General features: G+C 38.5%; 5 protein-coding genes across 8 annotated transcripts; 2 read left to right on the top strand and 3 right to left on the bottom strand.

The window, feature by feature from the left end:
- Positions 1-254: 254 nt before the first annotated feature.
- LOC125761869 (PP2C-like domain-containing protein CG9801) lies at positions 255-4,093 on the bottom strand. Its single transcript, XM_049423424.1, has 5 exons — positions 3,064-4,093; positions 2,397-2,977; positions 2,240-2,323; positions 1,774-1,989; positions 255-1,679 (listed from the first exon to the last, which is right to left on the bottom strand). Exons 1-5 carry the CDS (start codon positions 3,195-3,197, stop codon positions 718-720), a joined length of 1,977 nt encoding a protein of 658 aa, XP_049279381.1. The 5' UTR covers positions 3,198-4,093; the 3' UTR covers positions 255-717.
- A 53-nt stretch (positions 4,094-4,146) lies between these two features.
- Positions 4,147-7,855, top strand: LOC125761868 (myotubularin-related protein 10-B). Its single transcript, XM_049423423.1, has 9 exons — positions 4,147-4,541; positions 4,640-4,691; positions 4,763-4,911; positions 4,987-5,139; positions 5,216-5,340; positions 5,411-5,645; positions 5,796-6,026; positions 6,105-6,830; positions 6,940-7,855. Exons 1-9 carry the CDS (start codon positions 4,479-4,481, stop codon positions 7,351-7,353), a joined length of 2,148 nt encoding a protein of 715 aa, XP_049279380.1. The 5' UTR covers positions 4,147-4,478; the 3' UTR covers positions 7,354-7,855.
- On the bottom strand, positions 7,468-11,971 carry LOC125761876 (pyruvate dehydrogenase (acetyl-transferring) kinase, mitochondrial). 2 transcript variants are annotated; one of them, XM_049423431.1, is made up of 8 exons: positions 11,549-11,970; positions 10,749-10,956; positions 10,457-10,647; positions 10,187-10,348; positions 9,807-10,103; positions 9,622-9,731; positions 9,442-9,540; positions 7,468-8,047 (listed from the first exon to the last, which is right to left on the bottom strand). In XM_049423431.1, the coding sequence occupies exons 1-8, from the start codon at positions 11,649-11,651 to the stop codon at positions 7,973-7,975; spliced, it is 1,245 nt and encodes a 414-aa protein (XP_049279388.1). In that variant the 5' UTR covers positions 11,652-11,970; the 3' UTR covers positions 7,468-7,972. The 2 variants fall into 2 exon arrangements, with proteins under 2 accessions (XP_049279388.1, XP_049279389.1); XM_049423432.1 differs by lacking the exon at positions 7,468-8,047 and adding an exon at positions 8,439-8,840 and having other exon boundaries at positions 11,549-11,971.
- Positions 11,972-12,237: 266 nt separating this feature from the next.
- Positions 12,238-27,994, top strand: LOC125761892 (succinate dehydrogenase assembly factor 3, mitochondrial). Of its 3 annotated transcripts, none has more exons than XM_049423453.1 (4): positions 12,238-12,367; positions 12,446-12,555; positions 12,656-12,827; positions 27,882-27,994. In XM_049423453.1, the coding sequence occupies exons 1-3, from the start codon at positions 12,310-12,312 to the stop codon at positions 12,809-12,811; spliced, it is 324 nt and encodes a 107-aa protein (XP_049279410.1). In that variant the 5' UTR covers positions 12,238-12,309; the 3' UTR covers positions 12,812-12,827; positions 27,882-27,994. The 3 variants fall into 3 exon arrangements, with proteins under 3 accessions (XP_049279410.1, XP_049279409.1, XP_049279408.1); XM_049423452.1 differs by lacking the exon at positions 27,882-27,994 and adding an exon at positions 15,353-15,772; XM_049423451.1 differs by lacking the exon at positions 27,882-27,994 and having other exon boundaries at positions 12,656-12,957.
- On the bottom strand, positions 12,561-13,617 carry LOC125761888 (dihydrofolate reductase). Its single transcript, XM_049423447.1, has 2 exons — positions 13,409-13,617; positions 12,561-13,339 (listed from the first exon to the last, which is right to left on the bottom strand). Exons 1-2 carry the CDS (start codon positions 13,489-13,491, stop codon positions 12,862-12,864), a joined length of 561 nt encoding a protein of 186 aa, XP_049279404.1. The 5' UTR covers positions 13,492-13,617; the 3' UTR covers positions 12,561-12,861.
- Positions 27,995-27,998: the final 4 nt, after the last annotated feature.

Here is a 27,998-nt window from a genome sequence, read left to right as displayed (position 1 = left end):
AAAAACCCGCAAAAACTGTTTGTTCTATGGTCCCAAGATGGTCAAAAAACAGGATAGTTAAAATGTTTCGGGGTTTGTTAGGTGTTGTTTCAAACGATGGATTCACACAGGGATGTACGTGAAGTATGATAGACCACGACGCAATACCCGTATATATTAAATAGGCCACGCAAACTGTAACATTATCATCATGTGCAATAAATAGGAAATTATTCTATTTTTTCGGATAACAATAAAAAAATGGTACAATCGGCTTCATTCCACAGCTATTACTCGGCAGACGACTCTTTATACGAACTTTTCTTACCCTTATTGCTGTAGTACCTTGTACGAAAACCTGATTAAAAAAGGCGAATAAAGTTCATTTGTGCCAGCAATATTTTTATACTATAGGCGCAAAATCGTTAGCGAAGGGCAAAATGTGACGGGTAAAAGCATTCCCCGTTACGTATAAAATAATTAAATTTCAAAGTGGTTAATACGCGAAATCTGCAATTCACTGGTACGGGAAAAGCATGGTTCCGGCATGGACCGGTGGCCTGAACCACAGCCTAACGTTCACAATACAATAGCTGAAGCTGAGTCATAAATAATACTTTTGTTTCGCACTTTACGCATTGCAAACGTGCGTTACTGAACGTTACTTACGGGCATTTACAACCGTAGGTATACAAAAATATTCAATCGTGCGAAAAATGGGCAGTTCAAAGGTTATCATTATATAATATGTTCGGCCGTAGATTGCGATTTACATCTGTGTACGGTGTATGCGACGATCGAGGCATGATCCAGTTTACCGGGCAGCAACGAGAACGTGGTTCCATCAACCATACGCTTTCGTATCACTTTGTGTTCGTGTGCACTGTGCGCAACTTCCCTACGACTTCCGTCTGGATCGGATACTATTTTATAGTATAGCTCGCGTTGCTCCAGTAGCTTGCGTTTGGCCGCCGTAATACACGATACAAAATCGATCAACAGCTGACACAATTGCTTCGCATTCGTACATGGTCGTAGTGAACCGTTAATGCCGTAAACCAACAAATCAGCTATTCGTAAAAGAGTTAGTACGTGTCTCTGTTGTGCTGTTACTTGCGGCAGCATTATCGGAGAGGATGTCTTTGCAACGAGATTATTCGATCGCCTTACAGCGGCTGCCGGTTCGATAAATGTTTTCGACCGTGTTACATACTTTGAACTGTAGCTTTTTTCCTGAGCTCCAGCGAGTTGCGTCGACGGTGGTTTTCTTACAGGGACTGGCATTTTTCGCTCAGCACGCGAACTACCAGCATGATTTGTGCTTGCATATTGCGGATCAATTGCACCATTGCTTTGCGCTAGTGTAAGCATGGGAGCACTTTTGTTCTGCCTCTTTGGAGCTAATCCCGTCTTACTTTTGCGCTCATTAAGGTGATGTGATGATGGTTTGTTGGCGCTGGTCACACTTCCGGCTGCATTGTTTCCGGCACCAGGTTTACCACCTACGGCTTCAGCAAATTTTCCAACTACTGGATCAAAATTATCACTGATTCCATCCGACGTGAGGAACACGATGTCTCCTTCGTCAACGTAGGACATGGACAGTGTGAGATTGCTCATTTCCGGTTTATCGCCATATACAGGACCCAATGCACCTAACGCATCTCGCATATCTCGCATAAGACTAACATCATGTGATCCTGCAAAATAGAATAAAACACATAATTGCCGCTAACTATCGTTTTTTTATGTGGACATTGCACCAGTGCTAGCAGAACATTTCACTGTACCAACCCATTGTTATTTCCCGCACGATGTTGTTTTTTGAAAATATATATCCAAGCGAGTCTCCTACATTGCAACAGCATACTACACTTTGCTCAGATGATTCAACGGGTAAAATAATGGCGACAGTTAACGTACTCAAAGCACCTCCCACTTGAAGTATGTAGTTGTGCGCTTCCCAAAAGCTGCGAATGAGGCTGACAAATATTTCTCTGGTTGATGACACTGGAATTGAAAATAAAGGTAAACAATTAGACCTCTCATTATCATTATTGCCATTGAGACAGTGATCAGACATTGATAGTAATTAAGATAATTTTGCTAAAGACAAAAACTGTTATTACATTTAAAACATCCTTCATGTTTCATACTTACTTACTACATTTAAAAGCTTTGATAATTTAATCATTTGTGTACGGGGTGGGAGTGTTTTGTGTGGAAAATGAACGAGGTTCAAGTCAATGCACAATCTTACCTTGATGTATACCGAATACGGCAGAATTTAAATATTCAATCGCACCCTGAATAGCAGATCTTGCGGCAATACGGGCTCCTTCACCTAAGCACAGAAATGAAGAAGAAGAAACAGTTACATTGCATTACAATTGCAAAAGAGAGATATTTCCACTTACCCCAGTTGACACCATCTGCCATGGCCATTATACATGAGTCGGCTCGGGATATAATGCCAAAGCAGTCTGCAATCGGATCCCCAACATTACCCGACGTATGCAGATGCTTCTCGTACAAAGAGACGGATATACCATACGCATCCTCGTTTGGACGGTTCCAGTCAGTGATGTTAGCAATAGGATCATCATTGACTTTTTTGATTTCCAGATGTTGTTTGTCCGCACTCGTTTGTTTCATGGTTGTGGAATGAGATTCGGAACGCTTCACATTAGCATTCGACGTAAGTGATTTTGTGTTTGAATTTGCGTCCAATCCAGGTACTGGCGGTTTGGTAGATGGTTCCTGTTGCGACGTTGAACCCTGCTCTTGCAGAACGTCAATGTAGTCTATATCGTCTTCAATGCCTGCCGTTAGATGCGACTTGGCACGCCTTACGCCCGTTAGACCTTCGAATGGTCCTGTGTAGGACGCATCAGTTTCGGTCCCACGAACAACGTACCGCCCGATACGTACATCTGGCAAGTCCTCCGGTAATTTGCCATTGTAAATAGGTGTCTTAGTATCGGGAGGTTCCCACTCACTATGGCGTAGAAAGATCATAAAACAAATTACATTAACGATGAATCACTTTTCAATTTTCTTTTGCAGCACCCACACGATTCTTACCCATCTAAATATCTGGTCATGAAGCTCCCGGACGCCATGGACGAGCATTGTTGCGCTGGTCCGCGCTGGTCTCGTTCGGACACAAAACTCAGTTGACGGAAGTAAGTTGTAACCTTCTGTCGGAAGGATGGCATGATTGTCCTTGTGGTGCTCACAACTTCGAATTTACTTTGTGTATCACAGCGCGTTCATTGCAGCACACCGATACACTGCATAATTAAACTAGATTGGCAGATACAGTCCAACAACAACGGCATACAACAGCACCACAAGCTCTTTCAATACGCCATTACCAATTTTCCTTTGTTTCGATTAAACTTCTGTATTGCGCTACACAGGATTTCCGATTAACAGATGTAGGTACACAAATCAAGGTAAAGTTTTACACACTTGGACGGGATTCACGTACCAAAAGATTGTCGCAAGTTACTCGTAATTAACATTACCCAGTACGATATTCGAAGGTTTTTCCGATTTTTCTTGCGATACGTAAACGCCTCCTATTGACTTTTCCAATTGACGGAGCTCAGAAGCAATGTTGTGACATTTGGAGGTAAGGATATGGGGCAAAGTCTGTAGAGTAATGAGGTCGCGGATTAGGCTTTGTTGACATTGCCATCTTGGATTTTCATTTTGACAGTTAGACGTCCTTGGCTATGTATTGGTGAATTGTTTACTGAGCAAATTTCAGCGCTCGTAGTTTTGGCGACAGTCGTTGCAACGTTAAAATGTGGGGAATATATGCACTATTCCATAAATTTCCATTGCGCATTGTATTACACGATAATCACACTATTAAAAGATTTCGTTTTAAAATAAAATCTACAACAATTAACCGTAGGATGTCTTGAAACAAAATCATGTTTACACGAGCAGCTGAAGCAGCCTCCAAAACAACCGTACACATACAACTACACAACATCGTGTAGGAGCTTCGGACACCTATCTGTCATTTTTATTTTTCATTGTTATTCCAAGAGCTGCCAAAACCCCTCTATTACGAGACCTCATTACTCTACAGACTTTGATATGGGGGAAAAAATGATGAAAAAGATGAAGACGTAGCCAACCGTCAAAACATTCGTATCGAACCAACCTGATCTGCTACAGAGTTTTCGTCAGTGGCGTGTCAAAATTACGATAATTTGTTTTCTCATCTGTTGTTTATCTTGCGCAAAAACTTGTTCTATAAATTTTATCAACTTTTCTTTTATTACCGTTGGCGCAGCTGATCGTACGAATTTCATCGCACAGGGTATTGATTGATTAAACTGTGCACATACCCCCATCCATCAGTCATCATTAATTAATCAGAAACAATAGAGCTTCGGCACTGGAACTTCTTACCATTCCCAAGATTCTCATTCGATGTGTGCAATTAACTAGTTAATGTATAGAACCATAGCACAAACCGAATGCCAACAATGTCCGAGGGTCGCAATAAGACGAAACAGAATTTTACAAGCTATGTAAATCAGGTATTTCCGTTTCTATTTCCAAATATATGATGGTGGTGTATTCTTCCCTTTCCCAGGAATGGTGGCGTAATCTTTTTTCCCATATCTTCCCGTTATAGGTCCCGGAAGAAAACTTTGTCACCGATGACTATAAACCAAAGTTACTGTCAGGTGCGTATCAAGCGGTTTGTGGGGGTATACCTGGGTTACCGTACGGTTAATCTTACCATGCATCATTTCAGGGGAACTAGAGGCTGCTCGTGCTAATAACGTATGCATGTACATTGCATCCTACCTCAAAGATGGGAAGGTACACGGTGAGAAGACAGGAATCCTGCTGATTACAAACTTCCGGTTATCTTTCGTATCGTTGGACATGGAAGATGACCAGGTAAGAAAAAAGTATAAACAAGACGTAGAGCTGTTTACCTAAGAGTTGCTATTTTTCTGCCCTGCCGATGCAAAGTTTTCGTTCCAGAGTAATCGATTTCTCGGTTCATCGGATGTCTCACTTTCTAATATCGACAGAATTTATCAGTATGTTGATAAAAAGAAAAGAATTATTAGTCCACAGTTTAAAAACAGCAATAAGATAGACAAAATACGCATCGTGTGTAAGGTAGGCAGCCTAAGGGAAGCAGGTGTCCAAGGTAAGGATAACGGTAACTGATTAATTAATTTCTTTTGTTTTGTAGAACTTTAAAACTTTCACATTCGGATTTCAACTGTCGGAAGTAGGGAAGGGAAAATATATCGCGGATGCACTACTAAAGTTTGCTTTTCCGGCTCGACATAACTTGTTGTTTCTGTATCGGTACAAGTGAGTATTGAAAAATGTTTTGCTCTGTCTAAGAATAGTAAAAAAAATTCTTTCACATTGCTTGCTATAGGGAGAAGTACCACCGTAGCTCTATGTGTGAAAATGTAAAAATGTATGACAAGAAAACGGATTGGTTCCAAGAGCTGGAACGATGCAATGCAACTGCTGGTTGGCGCGTGTATTCTAAGGATTGCCGAGTCTCAAATAGCTCCCTGCCGATGCATTTTGTGGTCCCAAAGCATCTGAGTGATATCGACTATGACAACATATCGAAAAGCTTTCGCAATAATAGGTCGGCTATTTGGGTAAGTAGCCACATTTAAGACGCAAAGTAGTTCATCTTCATTTTTAATCTTTTGGCAAGTTTGGCGATATCCTAAAGCAATCTCTTGCTATTTTGAAAGATATTCAATAAATTGCCCATTTAATGTTATTGTCGGCACAATACTCTTCAGGTGTGGGGCCTTAAGGATGCAGCACTGGTTCGCCTAGCTGAGCTTAATCCAGACATTACAAATACGACGGTGGAAAACATATTGCTGGAACACGTGCGTCGTTGCGATCCACAGAAGAGACAACCGAGGTTACTGGAGTTGTATAAAATTTTGCCTAGCATACAGGATGTTAATCTTAGCTACATCAAATTACTCGACCTCTGTACTCCTGACAGTGATCAGCAATTTATGGTGAGGATAATGCGATAGTGGTAGTGGACGTAATGTACATCAAGCAACAACGAGATAATATTAACTTTACAATTGCAGGCACAGGACGAACGATTTTATACGCTATTGGAAAAGAGTTACTGGCTATTTTACGTTTCGCTGTGCTTGAAACACTCCGACATAGCTGCCAAGTTGTTACGTGAGGGGCAAACGGTGGTGCTGCAAGAAATCAACGGGCGTGATATGAGCTGTGTGATATCAAGCTTGGTTCAACTGCTCCTGGACAGTAGTTACCGCACAATACAAGGCTTTCAAAACCTCATTCAAAAAGAGTGGGTCATACTTGGACACCCCTTTAGTGACCGTTTGGGGCACGTGTCTACGGTAAAAGAAACCGAGCGCAGTCCATTGTTCCTTTTGTTTCTCGATTGCACTTGGCAGCTGTTGCAGCAATTTCCAGAGCATTTCGAGTTTTCGGATGTTTTCCTAACCACTCTATGGGATTCACTGTTCCTTCCCATTTTTGACACGTTTCAGTTTAACTCTGAAACCGAACGTTACCAGGCACTCAACGCTGAGCACGTTGTGTTGCGACCGGTTTGGGATTGGGAAAAACAGTTTGACAATAAAGATCTCGCCTTGTTTACAAATCCGCTATATCAGGCGAAATTTCGGCATGCGGTGCTAGCCGAGCAAAGCAATAGTAATAGTTCTTCCAGCCCGCAAACCCCAATCGCCAGTTCCTTGTTTAGCGCGACCAGACGACCAGATGAATCGAACGGGCATGCGGTGGTGAATGGTGCCGGCAATCTACAGCTGCTAAAGGTGAGTATCTCAACACTTCCGCAGAAGCACATAAAGCACAATGTCTTTGTTTTCGAAATATGTAGTTTTACAATTGCTTTTACTTCACAATTGTTCTTTCTTCACATAGCATGATGAACAGTTCCTGGAACCGCAATGCTGCTTGCGTGAAATCGAACTGTGGCAGCAGTGTTACTTTCGCTGGATGCCACATATCGAAATCAAATACGGTGGCATTGCAGCATGCGATCTGTTGAACCGATTGCTATTAAGCAACATATACAAACTTCGTCAGGATCTCGGTCAATCGGTAACACCGGACGCTTCCAATGAGCAAGTGGACGATTTGGAACAAATTCTATCAACGATGATAATACAAACGCGCGATCCAGATGTGGCATCCGATGCATCGTTGGCAATCAGTTCGTTCTTTCCATTTTCTAGCATAGTGCCGACAGCTCAATGCTCGGAGTTGTTGTTAGCGAGCAATGATATAAATTTTTTGCATGTTTCAATGTATGAAACGTCTTCGTTAAACGACTGAAAAAATGAATTGGCTATAGACATGGTCTCATTCAAAGGAATGAAGTTTTGGCATATAGCTTTCGAAGGGTAAGAAATAGTAACAACCATCAGCCAATAATTGTTAGAAACAGGATTCGTTATTAAATAGTTACTTTTATTACGTTTACCTCGGAACTAATATTAATATAAATAAATATTTTATTACACTACTTTTAGATTATTCAAACGTTATTTTTGTAACATTCTAATACGAAACAAGACGAACGAAGCAGTGATGTCGCGCGGAGGACTTTACCGTAGTATTGAAGGAGGTAATAAAAAACATGAAAATTCTTTAAAACATTCTGCCTTCGGGCACGACATAACACTTGCGTTCATTAGCATGATGATGTCGCTTTATAATTTCACTGAAAGGGTAAATTTAAATTAAAAGCATTGAGTTTGCGTAACAAAAAGTTGGTTCTATCATTGTGAGCAACATAAAATTACTTTTACGAAATATACTTCAAACTAAATCAGAATCCCATGTGCAACAGCTTTCATTTATTAACTGACGATGTGCGATGTCCGATCCAGATTTCCAGTCACTTTTGTTCTCTGTCATCGCCTTCCACATCTTCCTCCGTTGGTGGAAAAGATCATAATGTGTTTGTACCGAGAGAGCCAACTCGTCTTGTTTGAGCGTTCATTTGCTTAGAGTTCATATCTGAATTCTGTAAATTGGTAATAAAAATCTTAATAGTAATGAAAAAGCGATTCCATACTGTTATCTACACATAATATGTTGGCAATCAAAGTGATTTGTGATCAAATGAAGATTTCATGTAATTGAATGTAAATGACAAATTATATATGCTTTTTGAGCTGTTAAAGCTTACTAATTTTCAGTTAGTATCGCTTTACCGCTCCTGTACGAGACCTCTACACAGGAAAAGAACTTTTCAATGAGCTTGAAACAAAAATTAGCTAAACAATATTTTCGGATAAACAAGCGAGAAAACAACATTGCATACTTCAATGATACCAAATGTGACATACAAAGCAAAATAAAATTGAACACAAATTACTAAAAAAAACACAAATTAAAATACTACAAACACAACATTATTGTAAATATAATCATCTATATTTTTTCATCAATTTACATCACCTTACAAACGAAAAAGATAAAATACATACAACAAACAGAACATTAAAGTGATTTTTCGTAGAAACATGTAACTAAAAAAAGACAAAGACTACCAAACTAATTTGGAGTAGTTTGGCATGCCTTAGTAACAATAGTAGCAGTAGCAGTAGTAGCAGTAGTAGTAGTAGTAATAGTGATAGAAGAATAAACATAAACAGTAGAATTAAGTAGGGAAGAATAGATTTCTTCAAATTGAGGCAAATAAAGGGCGACGATCAGTTGAGATCCATCGTTCTGTCACTTGAGCTCTAAACATCATAATCCTACCATGGTCATTTGCACAACGGCTACAACAACCTGTTGGTAAAGTTTTTGCCCTAGTAGAATAGAAAAGAAAATGGAATACTCCATAACAATAAAGAATAAGAGGAAGAAGAGACATGTATCCAAACTATAACGGCACAACATAAACGAATATACCTACACTATTACTACCTATTTAAAACCATGTATATATTACATGATTCTATATTATATATCGGTGGTAACCTAAGTGATCTACCGGCACTATATGAAGGGCTGTAATTTATGTAAATGAGGAGTTGATTTTCTTAAATATTGCTTTCTTGAGGCACTGATTAATGTCCGTGTCCGTTTCTGCGTGTATGTAGTGTCAGTTTTCATCCTATCTGGGGCTACAACGGTTTTTGTATTTAAAATTTTTAATTTATCTATAACTGAAAGGTCTCATTCCTGCGATGGACGTGTTGAAGAGTAACGTACTATCTACTATGCTCTTTGTCCATCTTAAATAATCAATCTGTCTCTAAGCACACTGTCAAGTTATATTTAAACTGTCAACAATAAAACCCCCCCCTAGGCTTCACCAATATTGCAAAGTGCTTATACAAAACAATATAATATCTCACCCATTTGGATGCATTATATTACTATAGGTTTGATTTTTTTACCCTTTACCTGATTAGACCAGTCACCGGTTGGAACGGTTGCCTTGTAGAAGCGCGTGCTGGTTTTATTGAAAATTGGTAGCAACTCGTTGGCTTCATCTGAAAATGCCTGTTAGTATAAAAATAAAATAACCAAGTTAATAATTGAAAAGGAACCTAGAAAGCTTCTGGATATGTTGGTGATAGTTACTTTCAGATAGATTATTGCATCAGAACCGTATCCTTCACACGAGAACAGGACCAAATCACCGTGAAAGTATCTTGCATACAATCTAGAGATGGGCAAGCCGTATCCGTAACCTATGCACATTTGTTAAAAAAAAGCCACATTGTTGATATTTTACGCAATGAAGCTAAAAACTATTCATATCATACCAGCCAACGGAACTAATGGTAAATCTGTTTTAGATTTCGGTGGTTGCGGCGCAGTACTATACATGTACTTGAACAGCTGATCCACCTGCGATCGTGGAATACCACCGCCTTGATCGGACATCTTAACGCATATATCCTCCTTACCCTTCACGATGGTAACTTTAATCGGGGGCACATCGTTTTCTGTGCCGTGATGTTCCATGACGGCACGCATCGAGTTCTTAAACAGCTCGAAAAGCATGTGATACAAATGTGATGGTACGTACACAATCTTTATAGGATTGCCTTTGTCAATCTCTGTTAGAAACAAAAACAAACAAGTTTTTTTTTTTAGTGTAAACATCATATTTTGGAAGTTTGGGCGACAACAGACCACCTACCATTATGCTCTATGACTTCCAATTCGGGACTAGCAAGATAGTACTGATCACACAAAAAGCGTGCATTTTCATACGCATCCCTCACAACCATATGGGGATCGCATAAGGGATCTATGCTGCCGATATGGCGTCCGGTTTGTGGTATTTCGCCAAACAGTATAGCTGAAATGATAGATGTACCGCATAGCACATGTAAATGTCGTACAGCACTATTGCGCCGCTAGACAAACACAGCGCAAGCTTCTAATCTGTTAAATAGCTGCCACTTACTGTGCTGATTGATGAGCATTCTTATACTGATACGCGACATGTACAGACGATCCAGAAAGTACTGAATCGAGAGTTCAGTCGACGGTTCGATAGCTCCATCGCGACTTTCCTTCAGCTCCAGTATACCTTGGGCCATCGTTTGCACTACATCGGAATGGCGGTCGCGAATCTGGATGAGCGACTTACAGAATCTGTCCATAACGGAATACATCAGGAAGCGAAAGAGAAAAAAGAAACGTACGATGTGGAATATGCATCATTTAAATTTCATTATGCTTAATCATGCCAGTACTTCTCTAGGTTGGTTTCCGTTGGGTCGGTTTTCTCGAATGCTAGCACTTCCTCGAAGCTTTTCACGTACCATGCACTAACCAAACCTACAGAGGGCATTCGTAACAGACTTTCCGGTAGCAGCGTGATTTCTTTCATGATATTCGCCAGCCGAACCGGTAGCTCTTTGCGCAGGAAAACAAACGATTTCCGAGGACATGCATTTAACCCTGCAGGGAGACAAAATGGAAGGAAAATATGTTTGTTAAAAATAAGCCTGAAGCAATATACACATGCGTATATGGTGAACACTCATTGTTCTGTTTGCTACCATAGCGGGTATAGATCAAAACGAGGCCAAAAACAAATTGAAAAACTAAACATATTCTCACTGGCGTGCGTCAATCGCGTCCATCAAAGTCATCGGTTTTGCCTGGCTAAGAAAGAATCGGTACGCAGAGAATAGAGGAAGTGGGAAGATGACAGCCACGGGGGAACATTTGAAATGGCTTAGCAACAAAGTGTCGGACCTAATGAACTCTCCATTGGCAATGTACTGCATTACATACACCTTCTTTACAATTTCCATTACTTTCATTTTCACATCAATTACATCACAAACATTGGTGAGAGTCAATTTTATCCGATAATTTAAAGCTTGTTACTGCTTCCGTTTTTTGAATTGGTCACTAAAAATCTATAATTTGTACGTCAATTTCATACCTCACTCTCGGATGATAGAGATCGTTCTAAATGGGTTTGCATAGCGACCAAATCGAAGCTGGCAATAATTTGAACGACAAAGTTTCACAAAATACTCACCGAAATCGATAAATTGCTTAATGCTCAATGGTGATGGATTAAACTGGGAGTAAAAATCCAACATCTTATTGATGTTGGATAGCCGCACGGGAAAAAGTTTCATTTTCACGGCGCGGGCGTTCGTAGATGTCGGTGTCTCACAAGGTCACTGATAGAACACTGTTCAACTACGAACTCATCTGACTAGATCCAGTCAAGAGGCACGGGTCCGCCCGGGATTTACTTTTTCTTTTCAATTGAAATACCACTTTTGGTAACACAGACCGCTGCGGACCGGGTCGATAAGTGGTCACTGTAGGTGTTGATAGTTGCTGTAATACATTCGATAATTTTTTCTTTTGATATTATAATAATTGGTTCAATGTTTACCGACTTCGCACGATATGTGTTGATGTATGAATGTTTTGTCTTTTCACGCGAAGGTTGTCAATTAATGACCAGTTTGACGTCTGCCGTCTGACATAAGGATTACAATAACATTGTCGTACATTCGATTTGAGCTGGCGAATTGGATCTTTACATAGATTTTGTGCTAAAAGTGGTTATAAAAAACATGTTTAAATTACTATAACATTTGAAATTCGGGATTTTTTTTTTCAAAACTAATGGTTTTGGTATGTTTGCACAGGCATATATATATTGACCACATTTGATTTTGAGATTTTGAGAACATGTTGGCAACACTGGCAATGTTTATGTAATGTTATTTGACATATATACATGTCACCCTGAATGGGTGGAAATCGTAGCTTTGGATAAAAATGAACCACGGACAAAAAGTGAGAGTTTTGTACAAAACCATTCTTCGCTTACACCGAGGTAAGCTATGAACGGAACTAATTACAGCTTTGCCCTCTAGCGTCTTGCTTCATATTTGCATTGGACTTTATTCACCAGGATTACCGGAGGCACTGCAGGAACTCGGCAATACCTACGTGAAAGACGAATTCAAACGCCATAAAAATTGTTCTCCAACTGAAAGCCAAAAATTTATGAGCGAATGGGCGGTAAGTTAATGCTCGATGGATGATTTATATTTATATCGAAAAGAAGATTCATCATACGTTTTTCCGACACTGGTGATACTATTTTTCCTAACTCTTATAGGGATATGCAATTAATCTGGCACAGCAATTAGGCTTGCGTGGTAAGCCTGGACCGGTTGGAATGCTAGGAGAAGATTTGACAGAAAATCAACTAAACCACTTCCGCGATGAACAGCTTGCACAGCTGTATGAACTTTTGCAAGAATCTAAGCGATGATCGATGACGATAGAACGTAAGTTGCGCCTCGACCATTCAAACGTTGTTTGTTAATGTTTGTTCTCATAAATCTTGTACATGTACTGGATTCCGTTTTCTTCTTGCACATCATTCGGAATATCAGGATCATTGTCTACAAGCACAAACGATTTGGGCATTTCTGGGAAGAACGCATCACATTCGAACTGTTTTTTGATTTCCGTCAAATAGACACGATGGCAACGATTGGATTCCATGGCTTCTTTGTACACGCTGTTACCGCCAACAACCCAAATGTTTTCGATATCCTTGCCATAGTTCGTCGTATCAAGCTTAACCAATGCTTCTTGGAGACTACCGCAAACAAGCACATCCGGAGGAAATGCATGCGACGAGGCATTGCGCGTTAGAACTATATTTAAGCGATCAGGTAATGGTCGCTTACTCTCAGGCACACCAAAATAAGTTTTTCTTCCCATAATGACTGCATTTCGTTTGCCAGCATCGTCCACTTTCTTCGTAGTTCGTGAAAAGTACTTCAGTTCTTGCCTAAGGGGAAATAACCAATGTAGGATACATTAGGTGCTCAAGTGTAAATAGCATGTACTTTTCATTTACTTTAATTTCCATGGTAGATCTCCTTTGATACCGATACCGCGGTTTTCGCAAACTGCTACAATGCAGCTGAACTTTGTAGACATAGTTTCGATATAGAGTTCTCCTGTGTAAGTCGATGGTAGAAATGATTGCAAATTACATGCAGAACCGCGAAACGCGTTGTAGTTAAGGGTCCCGTGCTGGGTTGGAAAATCAACAGGTTTATCTTGACAGCTGGCAATGGAAAAAGAATTAACAATGACAGTTGTGATCGAAGAAAATAAGAAAACAATTGTTACGAACAGCATTGTTTGTTTAATTTAAACTGAAGCATTTACTCACATTTGCAATAAAGACACCAAAGTAAATTGTTTGAATAATCTACTTTTTCGGCTACGCGCAAAAAGCTTATTTTCGTCGACATAACGAATCCACCGAAATAGAAAGCTTTTCCTTTATTGTGGATTGTACGCATACATACACACATGCGGTTAGATGTGCATTCCTCGTGTTGGCCCACTCATGCAGAGAAGCTTTCTCACTCACACGCGTGTTATGACGTCACTAAGAATAGCTATCCTTTTCTCTCAAATATTTCATATAGAATAGTATGGCAGAAGTTACACAGGACGCGTCCACGTCCTGCCCGCGACCACAACTAACTTCGTAGAAAGCCGAAATAAACCCTTTATACTTTACCACACTCCATAAGCGAGACAACGCTTCACCGATTGCTATCCCGAATGCACCGTCCGTGTCATTCTAATAAAACCATAAGCAGTGCATATGCGGATCGCAATCCTCTTTCACTTCGTGATTTGTGGCTGCGTCGAGTGCAGGACCTATTTTTTGAAATATTGTATGACTTCGTGAATTTTGGACGTCTCATGAGTCGCCGTGTGACCGGCGCCTATGTTCTCATCTTATTGATGTATTGGGAAGCATAGCATACGCATAGCTGATCACCAAATTCGAAAAAAGCAACGATCACCGTCTTATTTCTTGTTATATTTTTTTGTTTAAAATATTATCCAAGCAATGATCATTTTGGACATGCTGTCGTCACATTGGCTAAGTACTAAGTGGACCCCGATTCATCAGATTTTGATTAACAATTTGAGACTGCGTGCTAAGTACGGGACCATAACCCTGCCCAATAATGTTCTATGGTGTTTGTATAAATTTGCCTTTTTTACATTATGGACTAAATATTTGTGATTCAAATTTGGTTTGGTTGCCACTTTCCTAGGTCATGCCTGAGGAAATGAAAAAAGTGTTATAGTTGGAAACATTACAGTTGATTTAAAATTAAAATCTACAATTTCATTTCTCTCTCTCTCTCTTCTTGGCTTTTAACGACCTTACAGGTCACGCCGGCCATTTCTGGCTTACTAGACTTATTTTACCACGTAGCCGGATAGTCAGTCCTTGCTACGGGGGAACGGTCCGGATGGGATTTGAATACGATCCTGCCGTGTGGACCGGCTCCGTTTATCACATGCACTACCGGGCCAGCCCACAATTTCATATAACGAGTGTATTGATCCGTTTTTTTTCTTTCGTTGTTTATTTATTTTTTGCAATATTGTTGCATATTAAAACCAATTTTCTGATCCATTTTATTATATCTAGCAAACATAAGACGAATAAAGCCATAATCAATTTGTTTGTAAGTTCTTGCCATAACATAAAACAGGGATTTTGTAATTAAACCGTAATGTTTCGGAATTGATGTATGATCTGTATTATTCCTGTATAATGTAGTTCGTGTTGTTAAAAGTCTGTGTCATATCGTATAATAAACGGAATGAATCGAACTCTGCTTAATGATGTCATTAGACTCAAGGTTTATGGTCAGTTCAATTTGCACACTGTTAACAATATAAAAATTGTATTTTGTATGTAGGAGTACATTTTCTCTTCTATGTACAAAATAGTAAATGTGTTTTTCTTTTCTTCGAACAGAATAGCCAACAAAACTTACTAGCTAACTGAAATAGACTATCTCTTCTTGGCTTAACGACCTCTAAGGTCTAGCCAGCCATTTCTGGATTAAAAGACTTATTTTGGCCACGTAGTCGGATAGTCACTCCTTACTACGGGAGACGAACTGGATGGGATTTGATACTCGGTCCTGGAACCGGCGCCGTGTATCACATACACTATCGGGCCTTCTAGATAAATAGACTAAAAAGAGTAAATAGCAAGATATAAAATCACTGTAAGTTGTTCAACAAAGTGTTGGAATTCCATCATACTCTACTTACACATTCAAATAGCAATGAAGGCGAATTTTAAATTAAAAAGTTATTATTAAAAATGATAATTGAAAAAAAATTATAGCTCAAATCATATAAATAAACAATGGTAGTTCCTTCCGAATAATGGTCAAATAGTACAATTCTTTTATCATTCGTCAAACTATACCTGTACCTGTACCTGTACCAAACTATACCTCAAATTATATCTGGAGAAATCTAGGAGCATTGATTTCGTGTTTTACAAAGATTTATTTTGTACGTTAAAACGCATACGTATACCATACATGTAAGTATTATGTATTTTCCGCTTAACTGCATCTGACTCAACGCTAATTTGTTTAGCGTGATATCGCAACATTTCATGGAGATACTCCGACACCTGCTGTGGCACTTGTAATTTGAGGAATTGTTTTAGAAACAAATCGTTTAATGTTGTTTACTCAATTATATGTTTATATTAAAAGAAGATCTTAGTTAGATCGGAGGGTCCGTAGAAGATCAATAAAAGACAATAATTATTATTATGTGTTAAACTGTTAAAATGAGAGCTGAAAAATTAAGAAGAAACATTAATTTTTCAACAGTAGTCATAATTTAAAAATGAAAATTCTTAATTCACCTTACCGTGAGATACGAGATAATATACTTGCAGTATATGCAATTTTGTACGTTCGCAAACGTATACACTAATGCAAATCATTACAGTCCAACTTGTTTAATGCATCTGTATTGTTACGAAGTATTCTTCGTTGGCTAGTTGTCCTCTTAGACGTTATATTTTTGCTCGCATCTCAAGGCAAAATAATTCTAACCACTCATATATCAGGGTATCTCGTATCTCGAGATATCAATGTACCACAATTACGTTCCAGTTACTGTTACTGTTGCAAGTTGTGAAATATTCAAACGTTACGCATTGTACTCTTTCTTTTTTTAGCATGAATTTTTCATTGATGCAAATAAATGTGCATCATTTTACCGGAGACAAGCCACATTGTTCAACTTCAATCAATTGAAGTTGGGCGTGCTGTACGATTTATTTCTATGGTTAACCGATTGTAAATAAGAAATTGCCTTTTAGATGAAATATTCTTCAATTTGTTCAAATGATTCCGGTTGCAGGAAAAAGGCTTAAATGTATCTAATGAAGTTGCTCCTAATGATTCTGGCCTCCTGGTTCAAGGCACTTGAAGGAAGTGTTAAAAGAAACATTATATACAGTGGTTTCACGTGCTTCTTTTAGCGAAGCAATATTCAGACATTGCACATTACCATCATTTGTTACATTTGATGATATCATTGCCTTTATCCGTTCAGTACGTTCAGTGGAATCATTCATTTGTATTGCTATATTGAAAGTTCTATTCTGCGTCTCTCAAAGAGTCATATTAACCATCCGATGCCATAGAGAAGGTTAGTGAAGGCTGTATTAGGTACATGGAAACATGCAAAAATACAAGAATCCGTACACAAATAGCACAGCTTTGCTCGTCGGTGTCGGTAGCAATAAATGTGGTTTTGGAAAAGCTAAGATCACCCGCTGGCTTAATTCTATGTTTTATGACAACACGTTTAACCATGAAGCCATTAGTGTAGAATCCGAGGACCCAGCACAGCTTGAAGGTACTTTGTTAGTGGTAATGAACACACCGAAAGAAGCGTATCTACTTGAGGGTTTTGAGTAAAAACCGAACCGAAAGAACCAACATTAGATTTGGGAATGTCCCGGGCGACAGGTAGACCGATTCGCTTGCTTTGGCAGCATGAAGAGATTCGGTTTTCGAGTATTTTGCCTTTTGCCCCTCCCGTTTTTGGGACAAAACAACCAAACAGAGTTATGTTGGATATGTTGATCCGGAATACTGCAAGGAAAGCTTGTTAGGAAAGAATGGGCCGGGCTGGCAAATAAAAGATAATTGACGAGAGACCATGGGATGTATGGATGACAAGGCTTTGCCAACAGCACCATATAAAGCACCGATGAATAAAATAGGACACTTTAAGGACACTAATTTGTTATAGCCTGCAGAGATTCCCTCAGCAGTGGTAGCTGTAATCAAACCGAGCGTCAGCATTTGTAAATATGTGCTAATTTATGATTTCCCACCCGCACAGGCACATCACACTGCGGGTTTCTACACAACCAATGCCAGCCAAATTTTCTGAAGGTTTGTTGAAAGAATGCACAAGGGAAAAACGTCACTACATGTTACCTTTATCGACCGCTTTTCGTTTAAACACTGACTGTGCGAGACTAATTTGCACCAAATATAAATATGCGCCTACCACACAAACAATGACGAAAAAGGACCAAAATTCTATGTAAACCCGTACAAAGGGTAGTTGCCAACCACACTACTGTTCTGGCAAGCTCGTCCATCTCACAATTGCATCTGGTAGTGGAAACTTAAATTGTACCGTTGTAATCGACTATCATACTGAATAATATGTATCCGCTTGCAATATACATTTCTTCCAGGCTTATTACGCGGGCTCGCCCATCAGATTTCGAAACGTTCCGCATACGCATTATCTGTGTTCATCTTCGGTGAACGTTTATCACTGACCAATTATCATTTAGTGGCTCGTTGGCAAAACCAAGACACTGGTCTAATGGATTTAGTTGGAAAAGCGAACTACATAGAGCACTTTCATCGTGAAGCTTGAAGCAATTTCATCGTTTTAACGTTGAATTCACATTCGTAGCTACGAGTTCACGATTATCGCTAGTTTTCCATAGACAATGATCGTATGTGGTCCGATGCCGGTGTAATTGTGCGTTTGTTAAAGCCAGTTGTATCAGACGATCGAAACAAGCGCGGTCCAAACGGGCATACACACATGTAGTTTATTTAGCTTAATTGGGTCGTTGTGGTCAATCAGTCCCTATCAGAAACTAGCGAAAACGGTGGAAACATTTGCAGAATCACCGGTAGGGCCATCGGGTAGGCAGTTAAAATGTCCTCGGAAGCAATTATTGAACCTACGATTGGGCGATTTGAAATTATTTCACAGCCTTTTAATTTGTTCCCGTTGCTGGTTGGCTTGATATATCGGTTTCAAACCCTAGTTTTTCACAGCATGCGCATCCTAGAGCGCTTGTGTCTCTACACAAAAGCATTCCGCATTGTTACTCCTTTTTGCGAAAGCTGTAAATTTGCCACCTACGCCGTTTCCAAAAGCAATTAGCTGAAGCAAAAGCAAGAGAATATCATTGGTTAGCCCCGGTGCGTGCTGTTTGTCGTTGTCGTTGTGGGCAGATGGTAAAAGCGCATCTAACGGCTGATGCTACGACGCATGGTGAAGGTGGCATTTAACACATTTTCATGGCTTTTCATTTAGCCGTAATTATTTGTCAACCACATTCCGAGTGCACTGTACTCAGAGCTGAATTCGTTTATGTAACGTTTAATTCGATTGGAAGTAATTACGAACGAATTATGCCTGAATCAATAAGAAGGGTGGCGTAGGTTGGTACATTTCAGGACAAAAATAGAACTTCCCATAAACCAAAATCAGTTTAGGTATATGCAACGGTTCGGAACAAGGGCTGTTATTTTCATAGTATGTTCTGAGTTCAGTAAAAAACGTCGCACATTTTGAAACAACAATGGTAGTAGCAATAGATGATTTATGATACGCATGAAGCTTTGCCTCAGACTGCAATAGGGTTTGTTGGGCAGTAGCTCTGACAACCGACTCATCAGATAGGTTGTGTGCAGATTTGGTGTGTTTTAGCATCAACCAGGAGAGCTCCAAACGTCCTATTCCAATTTCATAAGCATCTCAATCAGGGCCCTCTGTCGACTGTGGTGAGTTTTTCGGTTTGTTGAGCGTTAAAGCGGGAAAGCTGCTTCTTTTTTGGTTGTTTGGTTGAACACTAAACTGTGCAAGGGGTAAGTAGTGATGGAGTAAGTGAGCATGGTTTTGTTTTATTCATCGCTTTGCTCAACATCGAAGATATGGCCTTATGTGCTTAGATTGGAGCGATGTGTTCATGTGACATGCAGCTTGTACATTTTCCTGTCCTCCGCTGGGAAATCAACTTTAGCCTGTATTTATATCCTTGGTGTTTTGTGTTTTTTCTTTCTTATTTGTAGCAATTTTATCCACCCAGGGTCCTGTGTGGTAGGGTTTAGACAAGGGTTATCATAGGTTTTTAGTGCCGTGAGAAAGAAAGATTTTTCACTTTCTCCTGATACATGATTATGCCCGTAGGAGGTACACGAATGTTTGAGTAACGCCTTGTTGTAGTAAAGTTTCGAAATTGATGTGCCAATATGTAGTGGTAGCGTGAAGCGTTGGTTTTTTTTTATAAAATTAATAAATGTACCAAATGAATCACCTTATACATCACCGATGTCCACTTTAAATCCGAGCCCTTTACTCAGTAACCGAGTTTAGTGAATATAATTCTAAATTCTATCATATTAAACAGTATTATAGTTATGGAATACCCATATTAACATTAATTACCAAAATAGGTGCTTCCTAGTAAACTTATTTAAAAAAAATTAAAAGCACACAATAAACGCCAAGTTTTTGGGTCCAAGTTTAACCAAAATGTCCTTCACAGACAAAACGTAATTTCTTCTCATGATGTGAAATTTATTGCCTTTTGTATTGCCACATTGTATTGTGCACTTTAGCTTTATTAGTGTAGAGCCAAAAGTAAGCGCATATTGTTTTTCCAGGTTTGCTCCTTCTTACATGCCTTTGTGCGTTGACGAAATCAGTTTGGTTTTACCATTAAAAAGCATTTCTGAACATTTTGCCGTAGTTGAAACTGTTTGCTATCTGGAGGGTGAGAAGGTCAGCATCAAAGCAGAAATACCGATGTAAACGCATAACAGCTTTTATGCTTGGTCGACACTGATTGTGTTATTGGTTTATTACCGCAATATACGATAATGAAACAGTTTCTCTCGATGTAAAGAAAAGGTGATAAAAGCAGATTGGGGAAAATGTGCAAAACTTTAAACTTTCACATTGTAACACACAACGGAACAGTGAACAAAATATTCATTCGTTTATGATCAATGATAGCATTTTATGATAGTTTGTCTGTTAGCGTTAAAACTAAGAAGAAGGGTTTAAATATCCTTTTAAACGAATCAATGCTATCGTTCGGAATAATTTTCAATAATTGCTTAAGATGTTTTCAAATATTTAGTTTCACAACTTTCGTCTCATTTGTCTGTAGCCGAGACACTGAACAGCTCATTTGATAAGGTGGTAGTTGCATTGACGAATTGATAGCTATGCTTCTTATCTTAATTCTTAATGCTGATTAATTACACTTGCTCCCATCTGTGACCAAACTAAAACTCACGTACGTCATTGATCCGTCATAATGTCACTAGTAAGCATCGGTAGAATTGTAAGCTTTAGACAAGCGTTTAGGGGTTTGCTGTTAAAAAAAAAACAACACTCAAAATACACAATACACTCATTGCCCTACGTTTTCCTAATTCCTATAATGGTAAAAAAATGCAACGTAACATTATCGCATTTCACACCCCATTGTAAATATCATCTTCGCGCTTCATCGGACTTGGGCTTTTTCCTGGGCTGTGTGCATTAAGGTCGAAACGAGTCAAGTGAATCCAAATTGTAAAATAATAAACAAATCGCATTATAAATGGGTGTTTTTATTTATTCACAACCTGTTCAGTCAACTGGTCCTTCCCGATTGAGTGACGATTTACTGTGGATTGTGAATATGGTCCTTTTTTTGTTGTTCCGTTCCCTAACGTTTTAGCCTTTCGGGTCAGCATTAAACAGAGGCATATCTGTTTGCACCCTCCTGCTTCCAGTGGGTGCGAGAGAGTCACTGCTACCCGTGGTGATCGAAATGATCAACGCGAATTCCCAGCGTGTACAGCAGGGATTGAAATTTCCCCCAGCGTAGCTTCCGTCGTGGCGCTAAGGAAGAAAATAGCAGATAGGACGATAGTTGTCGTTTCTAATTTCATCCGGTTCGGTGTGCGTATAATTGATTCGTTTCAATGTAGCAGTCATTTATAACTAGTTAAGCCATGAAATTAATTATTTATAAACACGCGGATGACACCAACCCGACAACACAAACTGGGTTCGAAATAATATTTGTATTGCTGCACTTCGCTTCGCTGCATCGCCCGTTTGCGTATGTGGTTTAGGGTCGATACAGCGTGAAAATCGTGTTGGATCAAACCAGGCGCTCAGCATGACCGCTCGCCATGAAAATATGTTTTGATTTTCCCGATTAAGGACATGATTTGCTGCATTGTTGTGTGCGCAAAGCGAGAAGGGGTTTCATCGCTGGTGGCGCGCGCGTCGCAGTGATGCTCAATTTGCCAAGGTAATTTAGGGTCATGAAAACATACGCACGAACATTGAACATCAGCGACGATAATTTCCTACGATTGGTATGAAGGGCAACCAACAAAATCGTCGAAATACATTCTACCATTATCTGTTGGTGCAAATCTTCTCGTGTGTGTGTGTGTGTGTGGAATGAACACACACGCACAAGCGAGGAAGTTTCACAGTTGACAACATGTTTATCATATCTTATTATCATTCACAATAAACATACCTATCAGTCGCGTGTCTTGCAGTACCATTCTGTTCGGAATCAGAATACGAATGGGCTGTACGAATGTAGCATAATTTATTGAGATATGATAGCTTCGCATGGTGAGTGGCAAGACAAGGAGATATGTGGCCAGTTAGATAATGGTATATTCAGTTGCGTCGGAATGATCCCAACTTATTTTAATATGTTTCTCCATATTCCACAATTTCAACTAAGCGTTTATGTGCTATTTTAAATATATAGAGCATAGTTAACAAATGGTTTTGTATTTGATTATCACACTTTGAACATGTTGAAATAATTGTAAAAAATATAACGATTGTTTTTTTTCTGTGAATTGTTAAACTGAATTATAAATGTTTAAATAACAAATTAGTATTTTCTGTGAATTATTATTGTTATGAGGATACAGTAAACATTTCACGCAAGTATGATGATGTTTCTTGTGTGAAGGTTGCAAGCAACATACATGTAAACGAATATTTTAGCTCCTATTACTACAAAATGATTTCAAACGACGGCTACACTGTACGCGCACGCGACACATCTTCATTATGAATTCATGTGTGTTGTATTGCATCTTTGCAAAAATGATCATAGTGTCAGATCATAGTGTTAAGTGCCAAATTGCTTGTTCGCTTATTATTGCATGATCAGCAGTCATTGTTAAAGAATAGCAAATTTAAATATATCATCGCATCAACAGTTGTTGAACCAACCAAGCATTATAGTACAGGCTTTGTTTGTGGCTGATACACGTGGAGTAATGTTGGTCAAATTAAAGTGAGCAATCGTAAATTTAAAATGGGCACACACTATATGTTCACATCCTTTATAAACGTTGTTCTAAATGTTGTAAATTTTAGTACCTTTTGGAATATGATATTATTTATTTACATTATATTTAACATCAGTACTACCGGACCAGTCATTTTGATTGTTTTTTTCTTCCATAAAAATGGAATAATAATATTCCCAGTATGCCCGTTTTATTTATATTCATTCAAGAGCACTTACGCCAAAAGCCATCGAAATATAATGCAGCTCGTTGCAGGCGCTTATAAGAAGTAACGAATAAAATATCAAATAAAATAACAAGGTTGGTATTGCAAGTATTGTTAAACTTTAAAGTTATTTAACTTTAAACATACTGCACGGTTTTCTGATATTCAATACCAATTTAGTTATCAAAGTGTCATTCTTCTTATTGCACGTTTTTGAGTAAATAAATAATGTAAAATATGAGTATTTCAGTTTGTAAGCTTATTATTTTTCAGTTACAATTAGCTTAGTATAATATCGCTTTCCAAAAAAAAACATAGTTTTGAAAGAGACTTTCGATAACTTTGCGTGATGAATATAATATGGTCTAACACAACATAAAACCATGTTATCTGTTCTTGCTGTTTGAAAACATAATTTCGCACAGCCTCACAAACAGCGGAGCAGCAGAATGAATGGCCAAATGACAGCAAAAACCGAACATAGCAAGAAAACGGCACCATTTTTGCAATAACATGGCTCGATATTCGCTAGTGTACCTTGAACCACCCACCTGCATCAAGTATCGTTGCCGCCAACGGGAACCTTCATCAAACGATTGCCTGGAGCAAAAACAAAAAAAGGCAGCAACAGCAGGAAAAAGTGTAATAAATTGTGTGTCTGTAATCGAGTCAATAAATTCATCACATGATGCCTGCTTAATATATTCGTTATTCCTAAAATTCGGTGCAGAAGGGACTGAAACGATGTCAGAATGAGTAAGATTTCAAGGCAAGGATGTGATTACCAACTGAGGCCAATAGACAGATTCTACCCCATCGTATTACCCATTTGTTAGCGGAAGAAAACGAACTAGTGTATACGGTGTATATGGTTTCCGTATCACATAAGCGGGGTTCTTTGCTGGGATAAATAATAGCATCGCTACCGTTTCTGCTATCGCTTATATACATAAACGATCGTTCCAGCGCCATCATCGCATCTCCCCCTTTCGAATCGGTTTTTGGAGAATCATGTCGGATATTTTTGTGTTGGTCCGCCGGCTGGTTACCATGTTCTTCACCTGTTTGTTCATTTTTTTCTTCTCTTTTTGTTTGCTTTTTGGGTTTGTGTTGGCTTCGATGTGCTCCCCTAGTTTTAAGCCGGGAAAGGTACCATTTTGATTTGACATTCCTATTACCGTGGAAGTTGGTGATGGTAAAGGCTCAGATTTGGTAGCCGGTACAGTCACATAACACACATCTTCAGTTCATTTGTTTGCTTTTACTAATGACTATTTTACCAATCAATAATCTTTGCGTTTGTATGCCGAATTCACTTTCGCAGATATACATACCTAGGAGTTTATGATTAATTTATTAAAAAGAAAATAAAATTTGTAACAAATAATAACATCCAATTGTTTACACTTCAAATGGTGGCGCTTTATTGCTACAAACTTTCTTCCATTTGCTAGCATCGTTGCATCCTTCCTTTGTTGAATGTTTTCTGTTATGAAACTCAAGTTTACAAACAAACTCTCGTTGCGGCAGTTAAAAAGTACAAAATGACTGCCGCATCACATCTCCGGCGTAATGCTTGCGTACGAAGTGTAGATAAAACTCGGCAGCCGTGAAATATCTGTAGTAAGCAACGACGGGAAATGGATGTATTTTCTTCCCGCCCTATTAAAGGGACTTTTTAAAAGCGTCTTTAGTATGTATCAGTAAAAAATTAGACGTCGGCATTCGGGGCTGTGAATACTTTAACGAAATCTCGGAAGACATCTTTCCCGTTTTGTATGGGATTCACCACAGCATCGTGTTATGTTATGTGCTTCCTTTCGTGTGGTATGTTTTACATTTTCTTCACAGTTCCAGTGAAAGGAAAATCCGTGAACGAATTAGAACGCTTTGACGCCCCCTTTTGCGTGGCGTTTTCAGTGACAATGTGTGTGCGTTCTTGCTTCTTCACGCTGTTTCCTGTTTTCTCGCTTTGAGTGGGCGCTAAATATAACCGATGAATAATATCGTAAGCAACGGTAATGACCAATATTTACGTGGTTGAATATTGGGACTTCTATTCCGTGTCGAATAATTCGGTGGTTTTAAATGTAAACCAATTAACGCATCTGTTTTGAGTGTTTACTAAGTGGGAGAAAAAACGGTTGCATGCGTTTTAAGGTCCGTTCTTTGCGGGGTTGTGATGAAGAAAAAATATCTATTCTTTGAACTACCCACAAGATGTGTCTGAAAGCCACTAACCACTAACGGTATTGATTATTTTGACAATAAATTTCATTTTGATTTTATTCAGCATCGTTGATGCACTAATTAGCTATTTATTGCGTTATTTTAAGCATCTGTTTAATGATTAATTGTTATGTTGTAAACGATTTTTAGTTGTGCTACAGTAATCATGGTTATTTTGAAAGCAAATTAACCTTAAAAATGTTATTTAACATTTTGTTTCATTTATTTGAAATAGTGTTTTTTCGTGGTACAATTTATACATAGATTTTGTATATTAAAATTTCATTGTTTTGCTATCGTTTTTTTTGTCTCCATCACACAGTGGTGATGATACAGCAAACAAAACAGTTGCCTGTATCATGATGAAAGTCTTAAGAAAATAAACATATGTTAAAGGTTTAACACGACGGGTAATCCAATGAAGCGAAGCATTGGGGTGTAAATTGTTCACTTGTTAACAACTGGCAATGGTTTTTCCCACAAGGGAGAGAAGTATCACTACGGACTAGCGGGCCAGTCCGGATCCGGACGCTGTACAAAACCCTTCGCTGGTTAACTAGCTGTATAAGGTGCATTTCAGAGCGATTTCAATGGGCGAACAGTGGCAGCCTTTTGTTTCGGTGCCATTTGTTGAAGATTCTATTGCACCCCTTTTCAAATACAACTTTGCTTGTTTACATGCGCAATCAACACCAGCTTAGAGTGGATGCGGTATATTTAATTATATTGTTCATGAGATTAATTGAAATCTCCGACAAAAAAAAAAGCATAAAAAGAGTAATTGCCGTAGAATTGTAGTACAATACATTAGAAAATAAACAATTTATGTAGATAGGAATATTGATTTTCGTGTATTTGTATGTGTGTTAGATATAATATGATTTGTTTATTAATGCAATAGTTAAACAAATACAGGTATGTATCCATAATTAAATTCCAAAAATTCTTAACCTGTATTGAAAAAAAATTAGCTTTAAAAATGTATTTCTAAGCTCAAAATCGCTGATCCTTTAAATTAAGTCGCTGTATTAAGTAGTGACACAGACATGATGATGATTGTTGTAGAGCATACAAACATGGAGGAGTATTAAATTTTATTAACTACACCTAGTCTCAGTTGAAATTTAATTGTTTCATCAAATTGATAAAAGGTGGTTTAAAGACACCTTCGTACATTTAATAAACGTGTAATGAGTAGTTTGATAATAAAACAATATAATATAATCCTAATCAGTAATAAATTCAACCGCTATTAGCATGGCTTGTATTTCACCCAACTGTTTGACAGTTTTTATTATATTTATCCGGATAATAAGTCTTCTCTATAAATCGTCAAACGTATGTGCTGCGTTAATCGGATCAACGATTGATTGTGATGGGATGCTTAAACTGAAATGAAGTGCTAAAGGCTAAGATTGCGGCACACTTTTCACTAAAGCAGGTATACACAGGAAAAAGAATCCAGAGGTTGACTCCAGAAGACAAATGTTTCGATATTTGAATCAGATGATGCCATAAAACCACAACTAAAATTTTATAATTGCTTCACTTTTCAAGGTGGCCCGCTGGTGCATGTGATAAACGTTACCGGTTCCACACGATAGGACCGGGTATCAAATCGCATCTGGATCGTACCCCCATAGGAAGAACTGACTATCCGGCTACATGGTAATAATAAGTCTATGAGGCCAGAAATGGCCGGCATATCCTTAGAAGTCATTAAGCCAAGAAGAGAGAGATAATTGCTTCACACTCCAACATCGTTTTAAACCGTTAGCCTAGCCTAAGAATATGCAAAAAAAAGCATTTAAGATCCTTTCTACAAAATTCTGCAATGCTCGAGATAAGTTTTACCGGTTAAAACTCGGTTATCGCTTTTCTACGGCACAAAGAAACAATTTTTAGGTAAAATTTTACTATGAAATGATGCGTTAAAACAATTGTTAAACATAAATGCCTTCATCATCGCTTATGTTCCGAACTTCGCGTAAAAATAAGCTTAGTGTGCTTTAAGGCCTACCACTTAACAATTAAATGGGAAGAAATTATTGAAATACTTTTTTTATTCACTATTTTTCCTCGTTTCGTTTACCGTTATTGCATCCATTATTCATTGACAGTCGCATAGTTCAACTATGCGTCAAACAAACAGGATTAGTTGCTGTGAAGTTAAATTAAAACTAACACCAATAAATGAATTTTTATCGAAAGATCGAAACTAGTGACGATAAATTCAATGTCCAATATGCTTATTTTTGATGCTGAAATGTTACGGTGTATTTGAAAAGCAATAGACTCCCTTACATAGAAGTACATTAAAGCAAAGACTATAAAAAACAACACAACGAAATTAAACTTTTTGTATAAAATGTTGGCTTCATTTGTATTTATTTCTGTTTTTTTCTTCTATTTTTCCGCAGTAGATCGGCCTACAGATGTACGATTATTTTCCTAAAACAGTGACGACATTATGCTAAACTTTACAATATCTACATCGTGTTGCCGTTACATCACCCGATCATCACGATTAATTATAC

Source organism: Anopheles funestus, chromosome 2RL (assembly GCF_943734845.2).
Source record: "Anopheles funestus chromosome 2RL, idAnoFuneDA-416_04, whole genome shotgun sequence".
NCBI lineage: Eukaryota > Metazoa > Arthropoda > Insecta > Diptera > Culicidae > Anopheles > Anopheles funestus.
This window is presented reverse-complemented; position numbering and strand designations above follow the sequence as displayed.